Source organism: Podarcis tiliguerta (assembly GCF_965153285.1).
Source record: "Podarcis tiliguerta genome assembly, chromosome: 10".
NCBI classification, from domain to species: domain Eukaryota; kingdom Metazoa; phylum Chordata; class Lepidosauria; order Squamata; family Lacertidae; genus Podarcis; species Podarcis tiliguerta.
The window spans coordinates 34,575,860-34,589,830 of NC_139543.1; the positions used below are offsets into that span (position 1 = coordinate 34,575,860).

A 13,971-nucleotide genomic window follows, 5' to 3' on the forward strand; every position below is an offset into this window, starting at 1 on the left:
TTGGCATTCACAAAAACAAGATTCGTGGCACATTGCCTGCAGCCTTTTCATCCAACAAGCAAGATGACACGGGTGATGAAAACGCTGCCTGTGTAGATTCGCGATATTAGAAGTAGCCTTGTTATTTTTTAGACAGGTGCAATGCTAGCCCTACCTAGACTCCTTTTCAGACTTCGGCTTTTTTCAAAAAAAAGGACGATCTGCTGTTTCATAATAGCTAATTTGTTCTTAGGATTTGGACTGCACGAGACTGTTGAAGGATTTCTCTGGCCTTATTGGAAGTTTGCTAACTGTAGTCTAGACTAGGTATTCTCAGACTATGTCGTAAGGGACCTTTCTAGCTGATCTAGGTGTTTCTTGATTATATGGGGAGGCAAATTCTCCACACAAATGGAGGTGGCAGGACCATGTATCATATACCCATCATATAAGGCCAGAAATGAAGCAAAACTCCTACATAAACTAGTGATTATTCCATTGGCCTACTAAGTGATTAGTCAAGGAGAGCCAGTGTGGAAGACCAGATAGATAGTCAACCTTCAACAAACATGCTCACCACAGTGAGTGTGACACTGCCTTCTGGAGAGCAAGATCAACAGCTGGTCTTCCTCCTAATTTTGAGTCTGCAAAGTGGGCACAATCGTCCTAGCAGTTGCATGGTGATCTCAAGCATCTCACCAATTCCATATCTGGGTTTGAGGCTTCAGAGTTGTTTAGCATCTATGTGGCAAGAGCCTCAGCCACACAGGGGCTACCCTACCCACTTGCTGGTCTTCCCTGCTTAGATCAGGAAAGTTAAGTGGAGAAAAGCATTGGATACTGTTACCTGAATGTCCCCCAATAACACAAACTCTGTCATTCTGTTCTCCTTTGGGAAGCAGTGCCCAGTGGAATATTGGATGCTGCTTAACAAAGGTGTGCTTTTCCTCAGGAAAAGCAGCAGGAACTTGACAGGTTTTTGCATTGCCAATGAGACCTGCCAGAAATTGTAGGCTCCAATGGATGGTGTCTCAGACCAAGAAGACCTGGACTGAATCTCTATTGAGCCATGAGACCTATTGGGTGAACCTGAGGCACTCACCATATCTAAGTGTTCTTCTTCTTCTTTGGCGATCACTTGTAGCTGAGTAAGACTTTCTTCCATAAACACAGTTTTAACAGTGAGTCTATTAGTGACTGTGGAGGCCAGTTCTGGATCCACATGTTCTTCCACAGTGGGGACATACGTTTCTGGGAGGGAGTTGATCATAGTGAGGGTTTGCCGAGCATGCCTTCCTCTTAGCACATTTCTCCCTTGCGTTCTGAGTTTGAGTGTCTTCAAAGCCCATGACACCTTTGGTAAACGCTGCTCTCCAACTGGAGCACTTGCAGGCCAATGTTTCCCAGTTGTCGGTGTTTATACTACTTCTTTACAGATTTGCCTTGAGAGAGTCTTTAAACCTCGTTTGTTGACCACCAGCATTATGCTTTCCATTTTTAAGTTTGGAATAGAGTACAGTGGTCCCTTGGGTTACAGACGCTTCAGGTTACGTGTTTCCAGGTTGCGCACTGCACTGAACCTGGAAGTACTGGAATGGGTTATTTCCGGGTTTCGGTGGTCACGCATGCGCAGAAACGCTAAATTGCACTTTGCACATGCACCAAAGCGGCGCTGTTGTGAACGCTGCGTGTTGTGAATGTGCCTCCCGCATGAATCACATTCGCAACCCGAGGTTCCAGTGTAGTTGCTTTGGAAGACAATAATCAGGCACCTGCACAACATGACCAGTCCAACAAAGTTGATGTTGAAGAATCATCGCTTCAACACGGGTGATCTTTGCTTCTTCCAGTACACTGGCATTAGTTCACCTGTCTTCCCAAGTGATGTGTACAATTTTTAGGAGACAAGCTTCTTAAGACTTTCTGTCAACACTGCAAATATGAAGCAGCATGGCTTCCAAGGAATTGCAGCTTCCACATTTCTACTGCTTAAGGAATACTAAAAATTCCCTAATGAAGGTACTTTGCCCACTGATTCCTAGAGATCCCTGGGTAGATTCCCATCAATTTTACCTGATTATGATTTGTCATGTAGATAAACTTAAGTGAAAGAGTTGCTGTGAGGACAGATTGGAGTTCTGTATGCAAAACTAGGGAAATGGGTAAAATAAAGTGTAACAATTAATCAACAGTAGATGAAGACTATACAGCCTTGTGGGGGCACTGATTGCAAGAGAATAAAGATTTACACTTTGGGTGGAAATAGCAAGGGCCTCCTTGTTCTTGAGAATGCAGGCATTGTTTTAGTTGCAGTACTTTCTCCCCTGCCAAACTGTTTCTGCTGTGGGAATAAATAACTTCGGTTTCTGGTATGAACTGGAGAGGGTTTAAGTATCAAAATGCAATATTCGAGACTTTCCGCTGAGTATTATTGCTTCACTCATTGCTTAACAGTAGAAGGATGATTTCCTTAATGGCAATTTGGACCTGCATTTCTGTCTTCATTTCTCCGCTTTGTAGTTGGGGCCAGTCCATTTAGCTGGCAGTTGTAGCTTGACTTGGCCACGAGCCTTTTGGTATCTGATGCACTTGGTTTAATCTGTTCCCTTTTTATGGACCAGGACATCCAGCTGTACAAAAGAGGCTTTGCATTTGTATTAAAGTTCAATAAGTCCCACCTGTGTGCATTAAGAAGATTGGGAGGTTGACAGCAAAGTGAATGTGTGTGTGCGTGTTTGCACATTCCGCAAACTGTGCAAACTGTCATGCCCCCTCCAACATATTCTATCAGTCAGTATCTGGCTCTGGGTCAGGGCTGGGCATGGCAGAAGTTAGGTTTGAGATCTGCAACATAAATTAGTGTGCAGGGTTAGATGGTGTGGCTGACAAGCTCTGTATAGTTGCCCGTCATCAAAGACCTTATGGCTTCAATCATTATTACCTCAGAGTAAAGGTTATTGTGACAAAAGATTCTGAAACACATATTGGTTCCACCTCTATCTCTCTTTATCCGGCTATTTTAAAATTTTGCCTTTATTAAGTAATCTTTTCAGAGAAGAAAGGCTGTTTTCACAGGATATTGGCTTTTTCAGTACAATTGTCCCTTTGGCAGATCTTCAGATTGATGTGCCTTCATGCCAACAAACTTTTTGTAGCCAACTAAGAGAATTTAAGTTCCTCTCATGCTGTGCATTTCCTTTGCACCAAATGCTCTGTAGGCACAGGAAAAATAGCCCAATAAGTGAACACTACACACACACACACACACACACACACACACACACATATAGGTAAAGGTAAAGGTACCCCTGCCCGTACGGGCCAGTCTTGACAGACTCTAGGGTTGTGCGCTCATCTCACTCTATAGGCCGGGAACCAGCGCTGTCCACAGACACTTTCGGGTCATGTGGCCAGCGTGACAAGCTGCATCTGGCGAGCCAGCGCAGCACACGGAACGCCGTTTACCTTCCCGCTGGTAAGCGGTCCCTATTTATCTACTTGCAGTCGGGGGTGCTTTCGAACTGCTAGGTTGGCAGGCTCTGGGACCGAACGACGGGAGCGCACCCCGCCGCGGGGATTCGAACCGCTGACCATGCGATCGGCAAGTCCTAGGTGCTGAGGTTTTACCCACAGCGCCACCCGTGTCCCTATATACACATATACATACATACATACGTATGTGTGTGTGTTGGTCTCTTATCACACTGTGATGATAGCCTGAGCTACTAGGAGGGCAAATGAGTCACATAGACTGAGCTGATACTTGGAAGTTGTCCCTTGCAGGTATCTACATCAGAGCCTGCATGAGCCTCCTCGAAAAGGAGGACAACAGGAATGCGAGGTGCTGCCACGACCTGCCTGATGGTGGAGGACTTTCCTCCCTTCTCCCTCTCTTTCTCCCTGAGTCCAGAAACATACTGGTAGCTGGTGCAGCTCCTTAAAGGCAGGCGCCCACAGTGTCCTGGATTGCTATCTCTGCTTCAGTGCTAAGGGCTTACCTCTAATTGGGACATAGATCAATTTCTGGCTAGTTTAGTGTGGTATATAGCAGGAGTGAAGAGAACATTGGAAGCTGGTGACAAAGCAAGACTTACCAGTTGAAGATAGCAAGCACCTGATGATGTGTCTATGAAAGCTAAAGTCATAATAAATTCATTGGTCCTTAAAATAGAAAAGACTTGTTGGTTTTGCTGCAACAGACTAACACAGCTATCCTCAAAATATATAAGAATTTGTAACAAGTACATAATATATTTTGCGTGCAGTCCTCCTAAAATGGCTGGGTTGACTTGACGGTCCATTCATTTGGTGATTGCATTTATCGTAGGTGTGCTTTCTTCTTCCCATTGGTCTGCTCTTTCCAGTTTTTCCACTTCTTCAACCTTTCTTCAGTAGGCAGAAGATCCAATTACAATTGGCACTGAATTTACGTTCTTCTGACTGAATCTACTCCAGATAAGCAATTTCAGCTTCATTTACCTTTTATATACCTGGCTCCTTCAGACCAGTAAATGCTCTCAAGTTTTGTTCTTCATTGCTTCTTTTAAATTGTGCAGATTAGCAGGAAGAGCTATCCTCAGAAATGGCAGGAGAAGAAGGGAGATCTATGATGATGCAATACAACCATTGTAGCTTCTTTTGAAAGGGGTCCAGTCATTCAGCAGTGACAACAGGGCCTGGAGAAAGGAGCTTGTTTGTAACAGACTCCTTCACTAAAGAGGAGAGCTGAGTAATGTGACCAATTTTCTGGGTGTTTAAAAGTTTCAACTCTTCCTTTTAACAATACTAGAGAGGTCTGTGTTAACTGTTTGTGGTATCGTTTCTTTATTATACTGTAAACAGGTGTTATATTTGTCTGAAGGATGCCCTATGTCCACTTATTCCCCCTACAAAGAGGCACTTCTGGAACAAATCTAGACTTTTTTATTTAATTACACTCCTTGAGAGTTTTTAAGCTTTAGGGTTACTCAGGCAAACACACTTTACAGAGAACCTGAAAACCTTATTCAATACAGTAGTAAAGGTAAAGGGACCCCTGACCATTAGGTCCAGTCGTGACCAACTCTGGGGTTGCGGCGCTCATCTTGCTTTACTGGCCAAGGGAGCCGGCGTACAGCTTCCAGGTCATGTGGCCAGCATGACTAAGCCGCTTCTGGCAAACCAGAGCAGCACACGGAAACGCCGTTTACCTTCCCGCCGGAGCGGTACCTATTTATCTACTTGCACTTTGACGTGCTCTCAAACTGCTAGGTTGGCAGGAGCAGGGACCGAGCAACGGGAGCTCACCCCATTGCGGGGATTTGAACTGTCGACCTTCTGATTGGCAAGTCCTAGGCTCTGTCATTTAATCCACAGCGCCACCCGCATCCCTATTCAATATAGTAGTTTTATTTAAACCTAGCCTCAGGATATACTATTTCGCCCTAGAGCAACAATCTCCCAGTCCCTTCTCAAATTTTTACTTTCACCTCAGGAAATCAAATCAGGTTGCTCTGCCTAACTAACCCATAAACTCTTTTAGAGCAAGTCCCTTTCTCCCATGAACTAAGTAAAAGGCAATCCCTCTCCAATGGACCAATTTACCATTTAGGTTTTTGTTGCACCAGTCACTCGTGTCTCAGGATAGACTATTTCTACTCAGGGATGCTTTGTAGGGACATGGAAGAGGGCTTTCTTGGTGGCTGCTCCCAGACTCTGGAACTCCCTCCCTAGAGAAGCTGGACTGGCTTCTGCCCAAGCTTTTTGACACTTTTGTTATGAATTGATATTGAGAAAATTCCTAATCATCTACTAAACTTCACCAGTTGGTTAGCTGGTCAATAGTGCATGTATAGCCACTCTGTTCCACTTCTTATCATAATCAGTATCCACTCTTCTGATTGTTGCAAAGTTTGGCAGTGGAGCCTAGGAAGTATCTTGCATGGGATCCATGCTACAAGTAACAACAACCTTAATGTGTGATCATATACAGTCGTCCCTTGGAAGCCAAATGCCTTGGCACTCGAACGTTTTGGCTCCTGAATGCCGCAGACCCAGAAGTGAGTGTTCCAGTTTGCAAACGTTCTTTTGGAACCTGAACATCTGCTGCAGCTTCCACAGCTTCCGATTGGCTGCAGCAGCTTCCTGCAGCCAATCAGAAGCTGCACCTTGGTTTCTGAATGTTTTGGAAGTCAAATTGACTTCTGAAACTGATTCCGTTTGGTTTCCAAGGTACAACTGTATGTTTTGCTTTGCACTGTGGGCCATCCAATTGTCCAGTAAATTGCTATATTCTTTTATGGAAGGACGAGAAACGTCCGTACTACTTTACTGCTTGGATGTTTAGCTATGGTTACACTCTGTTCATTACGCACCCAGTGTATCTCTGTGTTAATGTTCAATGAATATTGCACTTGGAGCTTCTTGGAATTTTAAGCTTTCGCCACATTTAACTTTGGCTTTGGTTTCTCTTCAGCAACAGCTTAAACCCTGTCCAGTTTCTGAAGACTTTGACCTTGCCCTATTCGCAGCACATAGCATCGCTTATAATTAAAGGAATTCTGTTTTGTCTTCAGCTTGAGAAAAATGTAATACAGGAAAAGCATGTGCTGGTGTTGCCTGTTCTGCTAGTCAGATGCAGAAGAAGAGATATTTTCAGAGCAGTAAAAATTAACCCAGAGCATGCAGCCCAAATGGGGATGTATACCTACATATGGGGCTTTTTTTTGTCATATTCACTGTGGCTTTTAAGTTCCACGTTTGAGTCTTGGATTTAATTGTCTGTTAGCTAACTCAGGAATCCACACTGATTTCAGTGGAACCTTTCCCCAAGCAAATGCATTTAGACTGATAGGCTCTTGTCTGACATTATGGGAATGGAACTTGTTTGTACAGAGATAAAAAGAAATAGATCTGTACCATCCTAATTTAAAAAAAGTATATAACCGATTTCAGGTCATTTGCAAGCACAGTAATAATTCCTCTTTTCTTTCCCCCGCTCTATTTCTTTTCCTCATTCCATTCTACATGAGACCAAAAGAAAAGAAAAAAAATCATGAATTCAGAAAAAAGCAACACTTCATGAATGTGTGTACAGTGGTACCTCAGTTTACATATGCTTCAGGTTACATACGATTCAGGTTACAGGCTAACCCAGAAATAGTGCTTCAGGTTAAGAACTTTTCTTCAGGATGAGAACAGAAATCGTGCTCCTGCGGCGCGGCAGCAGCAGGAGGCCACATTAGCTAAAGTGGTGCTTCAGGTTAAGAACAGTTTCAGGTTAAGAACAGACCTCCGGAATGAATTAAGTACTTAACCCAAGGTACCACTGTATAGAAATGAAACAGAAATAGAGCACAGGGTATGCTTCTTAATGTAAGATGATCTCATATAGGTGACTTTGCAAAGGCATGAAAAATGCCAAGATCTTCACCTGTTGTGCTACATGGATACCAACAGTAGGACATTGCTAGGGATTATATCACTTGGTAATGGATACCCAAGCCTCCTCAAACCTTAATCTTGGGACTATCATGTTTTTAATTAGGAAAGGATTGCTGCAATGTAACCCAGTAAAATGCCAAATCTGATACTCAGTGGCGCAAAACCGAATAAATGACACAAAAGAGAACTGTTCATAGCAGTAGTTGTATTCTTCAAAAACCACATTAATTGTCTTTCCACATTGCATCATTAGTAAGAGTTTTTATTGAAATCAAAGAGCAGCTTTAGTTGTCTCATTCAACACACCCATCCTTTTTAAAAACACTTTTAGAGGAGTCATTGAATGTCCATTTTATCCTATTTATTGAATGAGAATGCTGCAGAAATCTTTTGTAGAGAAGAAGAAAGACAAAACAGCTTGAATACACTGCTAACAACTCTGCTCACACCATGGTTGTTTATAGAAGGTCCTCTTTGTATACCATAATTATTTTAGGAGCTCTTTGCACAGCTTGTCATCTGCAATGGCAAGGAAAATAACTAAATAATTATGGGTTGTTTTTTACTTTCCTTTCTTTCATTTTGAGGAAAGTGGCCAAATAAACAACCACATAGTCAAAAATTTGCTGTCATCATACCCAGCAGGTGACAAGTAATAAATTGATAAATTGCAGCAGACTTTAAAATAATAATTAAAAACATCACAATAAAATGTGTGAAATTGCAACAGAAGGATAGCACAACACAGCCATGAGCTGTTTTTCTTGACAGTCTCCAGAGACCCTTCTGAGTCTCTTCATCAAGGGAACCAATAAGTTTATTATGAAGCAGGTGGCAAAATACCTGAATTTTATCAAAGACATGAAGTGATTTTTAGTGTGCATCTTGTCGTTTTTTATGCATTGCATTTTCTCATATTGGTTGGTTAACCAGTAACCTTTGTGGCATGAAATTGTCTCCAGTAAATATCTTTCTGTGAACTATATTTCTGTAAGATGCATGTGTAAGCAGATCTGGTAACTTATTTAATATCTCTTTGCCTTATCTGGCACCACAGTATCTTCCACTGCCCTAAATTGTGTCAGTAGCGGCACCACAGTGATATTGGCACAGTCCTCTCTTCCCCAACATCCTTCCAGCTCCCAGGGCACATAATTATTTTATATGAAGTACTTCATCCTATCTACATACCCTCTGCAACTGTCCCAGAAAAACTGAGACATATCATTTTTTTTTTTCTCGTGAGAGGGCAGCAGCCATTTGGGCACAATCTTGTGTGGCGCCCCAAACCACACACTTAGGGGCACTGTGCCCCCAAAAGCACTTTTTCAGGGGGAAATCATGGCACGGAAACACACAAGATCACAGTGCCCAAAATGGCTGTTGTCCTCTTGTGAGAAAAAACAGAAAGATAGCATCCTAGTTTTTGCCTTCAATGTGTTGGAGAGTAGGTGTCTGTTCTGACTCTACTGCCAGTCATTCCAAAGGGTTCAGTATGATGAAGGAGATGCGGGTGGGTGGAATTTCTTTCTTTCTACACTCTCATCCAACATTCAAGAGAAAAAAGGGGACATAGTGCTTAGTCAGAATTAGTATGCACTAAATGAAAATAATTCATTTTTGGTTGTAGAAGAAATGAGATGTTAGCTGGATCCCTTTTGTACTATTGCCAGTTTCCCCCTCAGTTCTTTCAATGGCTGCAATTGCAGGTCTAGCTTACCACTGTTTGTTTCATATTCTAATTCTGAATGTTATAGCCAGCTTGGGTGTTGGGGTGTGTGTGAGATATATATATATATATATATAGAGAGAGAGAGAGAGAGAGATTATGATTAAAATATGACTCATTAGATTGTGAAAGCCCTTGGGTGATTTCCAGCATTAGTCATATTCAAAGTAGTCCCATTGATTTCAGTGGGTCTACTCTGAGCATGCCTTAGCTGGATATCACACATTATTAAGCTAAGATTTGGGGTATACTTGTAATAGTTTATTGGCTGATGTAAAAGAAAACGCATTTTAGTTTACCTTCAAATTCAAAATAGTGAAACTTAGTTCTTCTGATAGTCTACTTTTTTTCCATCTGAAGGGTATAAAGTTCATTATTTAGTCAACTTATGATATACTGTTTTCTGCAAATGCAGGCCCTTTGCTGAGTTTTTGGTTGCCTGCCCAGATTTCTGTCCCTGTTTCTCCATTGCTTAGCAACACCCCACTATCCCAAAGAAGTTGATACCAAGTAAGAACAGGCTTGTTTTGGTAATTTAATGGGAAGACAGAAGCAAGGCTTAGGGGGGTGGAGTGGGGGAGCATTTTGTTTTTGTTTTCTATCAGTGTAAGTTGACTTCACATGGCAGACCATGATACTTCCCGTCTTTGTGTATTACCTTAAAAGGAAAATGTAGCTCTGCTCCTGAAAGTGGTTATGCAAAGATGGGTTTTTAAAACTGAATTTCATTTAGTTAAAGCATTTTTACTGTGCTGTTCAGCCAAACACACACACACACACACAGAGAGAGAGAGAGAGAGAGAGAGAGAGAGAGAGAGGCTCTGCCTATTGGCTTTCAGTCTAAAGGATAGGATAAAAAGTAAAAAGGGATGGGGAGGGAGGAGGAACAAAGTAAACTCAGCCACCAGTTCTGAAAATTACACTTCTTATAGTAAATAGCCAGGATGGAAATGGGATGATGGAATAACCAATGCTAGATGACAGAAGAAAAAGAGATAAAGGCAGTTCTCTCCAAAGAGCTGATGGAATAGCTCCAATTTCCCTCTTCTGCAGCCTGATGGGAATATGCTTATTCCTCTCTATGTAGCGGGACGCGGGTGCTGCTGTGGGTTAAACCACAGAGCTTAGAACTTGCCGATCAGAAGGTCGGCGGTTCGAATCCCCGTGATGGGGTGAGCTCCCATTGCTCAGTCCCTGCTCCTGCCCACCTAGCAGTTCGAAAGCACGTCAAAGTGCAAGTAGATAACCAGGTAAACGGCATTTCCGGTGGGAAGGTAAACAGCATTTCCGTGTGCTGCTCTGGTTTGCCAGAAGCGGCTTAGTCATGCTGGCCACATGACCCGGAAGCTCCCTTGGCCAATAAAGCGAGATGAGCACCGCAATCCCAGAGTCGTTCGCGCCTGGATCTAATGGTCAGGGGTCCCTTTACCGTTACCTCTATGCAGCACTGTATGCAGTGAGGCTCGGGCGCAATGTAATTACCCATTATAGTAATGTGTTTTTTCACTCTTTGCCATAGCATCAGTGAGACAGCATACAAAAAGGTGGTGAGGCACATGCTTTGCACACAGAAAGGCCCACCTTCTCTCTCCAACAACTCAAGTGTCTCAAGTAGCAGGGCCAGGAAAGGCCACTGCTTGTGCATTTGGAAAGCTGGTGCCAGCTGGGATAGACAGAAATTAAGCTAGATGGAGCAAATGGCAGCATAAGGCAATTTGTCTACTCATATGATTGACAACAGTTATATTTTGGTTGATCTGTCATCTCGGCAGACATGTTGGGATTAAATAAATAATACTGACATTCTTATGTAATTGTATTTCCCATTTTCTATGTTGTAGGTTGCCTAGAGGCTTCAGCATAGGCAACACACACATTTAATTAATTAGTAATAAAATTACTTAATTAAATTAGTAATAAAATTAGTCAATTAGTAATTAAAATTATGTGGTCTGTGTCATCACCTGTAGTCATTCAAGCGTGCCACAGGTAAAAAGATGTATGTGCCACTTCAGACCTGCTGTTTGACAGCTCCCCAACTTTTCTTATTTTTTACACAACTTATTTTTACAGTTGACTGGTGAAATACTTGACAGTAAGGTCATAGCTCTCCGCTCTCCCTCCTGCCCACACCCTAGCCTGCTTCTGGGGTATTGTCATATAATGAAATGCAGTACAGTGGCACCTCGGTTTAAGAACAGCCCTGTTTAAGAACTATTCGGTTTACAAACTCCACAAAACTGGAAGTAGTGTCCCAGTTTGGGAACTTTACCTCGGTCTAAGAACAGAATCTGAACGGTGGAAGGGCACCAGCGGCAGGAGGCCTCATTAGGGAAAGCGTGCCTTGGTTTAAGAATGGTTTCGGTTTAAGAACGGACTTCTGGAACGGATTAAGTTCATAAACTGAGGTACCACTGTATTTTATAATTGAAGGCCTATTGAAACAAGCTAATTTGAACTTTTCCTGGACTATGGTATTTCAGGCTGCAGGCAGGAATGTGTCAACATTCTGCAACTACAGATTAAGTGATACAATTGCACAAGTGCACTTCTGCTGGTTTTATACATTTAACATTCCTAAGGTAGTTTTGTTTTGTAGATGGTTTTGTACAAGGGTTTTCTGCCTTAGTAAGTGCCTGGGAATGAGTTGTTAACCTTCAGTTTAAATAGGGATGATGGAGGTTGAGAAGAAGCTATTTGGTTAAGATCCTAAAATCGAATAGGTTATACAAGTAAACTGAAAGGAGGAACCACATTCCTTTTCAATCTGTGGATGAGTTTGCAAGTCTCCTTCTGGGAAGATTCCATAGACATAGAGTGTTGGCTGACAAATTCAGTCTTCAAGATGGGAGTGGTGTTTTCAGTCATCCTAAGTCACTTCATTCCAGCCAACTCGAGTTGTACTGTGACATGGACCACTTATACATTATGCAGCCCAATGGGTAACATCTGTTCCTTGGGCTGCATTCTGGTTTATCTCAGTTTATATCTAGGTCGACCTGACATAACTTGATTTAAAACAGTGTTAACTCAGGCTGAACCAGAAACAGCCCAGGGCAGCTGGAGTCCAGTTAAGGGAATCACATGCAGTATCTGACACATAGCCTGTAGTTTTGTCATGCGCCTGCTGCAGTGATGCATAACCATGTTTGTTCACAATAATCCTTTCTCCTTTACAGGGTGTAGACAGTTCAAACTTATCTATAATCATTCAGAACAAAAAGTGCTTTGATAACGACATTGTGTGTTCAAAAAGTGTCTTTATCTCTGTTGGAGACGCTGAGATTTTTTTCAATGACCCCCTAGCCATACAGGTAAGTTCTGTTTTCCCTTTTCTGACATGCCCTTTACTCACTGAAGCACAGTACAACTTGCTAACTAAAATGCAATTTGTCTAAACAAATAATAATGCAAGGGAAAAAAGCCTAACCCACATAACAGCAACTAAAACTTCATTTTCCTTGTCTCCCCACCCCCACATGGACCTCTGTTCAATTAGCATCCTGCTGGACATCACTGAACTTTTTTGAAACCATGGTATTGTTCAGCTTTTTAGTTCCCATCCCATGGGGTTTCTGAGGGAAGAACTCCATCATACAACCCAATATAACTTTCAATTGAAAGAAGAAAGCTTAAAAATAAAACCGCACTGGTCATAAGCCTAGGAGAAATGTCAGTGTAGTCATGCCCAAAGAGATGTCAACAGATGACCAAAGGAATATATCTGAGTCCAGCAAATGTGGCTTCTCCTTCTCCAGGGATGTGAGAGAGCCAAACCTACTATAATTATTCTTGAAAAGCCTCTGTTTAAAGCAACCTATTTAGGCTAAAAAACTGACAGTCTAATGGCCCAGTTTTCACATCAACTTTTCATATGGCAAAGGGATTTACTCATCACCTCCATGAGCTGAACATTTCACTTGATTGTGCTCCTATGCACTGGAACTTCATTCGTTCACCACATCTAGCACAGCTTTAGTTTACAGTGGATCTCCATTATGTTGGGCACAATCCAGATGGCTGCTTCAGGTAGAGCCAAAGGCTTGTGCACATATCCTGAATTTAAGAGGATAACTGTGTGCGGTATCATAGAAAGCTTTTGAAACTTTTTAGTTCCTTGTTGTGTAGTAGAGAACTGGAATGTGGCAATTGCTTTTAAAGCAACACAAGACCAAAGCCCTCTAGGGAAGCGAAACTGATCAACTCATTATCTAGATCATGGTTGTGGTTAGTACAAAGTTTTATTATATTAGGCTGCATTGAAAGTTACCGTGCACCTCATGAAAATTACATGGTAAAGTACCTTTGCAAGGGTTTGGCCTAATGAAGAATCGAAGATATTCCTGGAAATAGTTTGGAGATTTCTGTTTGCAGATAGAAGCTATCAAAACTATTTCCAGGAATTTCCAGAAAATATGCCTCAATTTGGCTTCAAGAAACAATGTCTCCTGGGTTCTGAATAATGATATTCAGACATTTTAATGAATTCATTTTAGTACTCTGGCTTGGGTATCTGTGGAAAGCTGATCTTATTGGCCTTTTTACAAATATAAATTTCTTCACAGAGGATGCGGAGGAGACATGAAGTCACAACCAAGTATCAGCTTTGGAAGGCTGGATATTATACAGCAGTGCACTTTCCAGATCAGGAGATCACGATACTATGGGACAGGAAGACAACAATGCACATCAAAGTGGGGGTTCGATGGAAGGTGAATGGATATGAGATTGGGTGGCTTATATTTTGCAGCATCAAAGTTTTTATAGGAAAAAATTTGTTAATTCAACAAATAGATTCTTGATTGATATAAATTGCACAGTAAGTCAGATATAGGGATCCT

The 13,971-nt window shown here is 42.0% G+C and overlaps 1 protein-coding gene across 1 annotated transcript in view; it reads left to right on the forward strand.

Moving 5' to 3' along the window:
- The window catches only part of OTOGL (otogelin like), an 83,131-nt gene that overhangs the window by 32,577 nt on the left and 36,583 nt on the right, over positions 1-13,971 (forward strand). The window contains exons 26-27 of the mRNA XM_083401215.1: positions 12,310-12,444; positions 13,696-13,842. Of these exons, the coding sequence (XP_083257341.1) occupies positions 12,310-12,444; positions 13,696-13,842 (282 nt within the window). The remainder of the gene's footprint in view (positions 1-12,309; positions 12,445-13,695; positions 13,843-13,971) is intronic.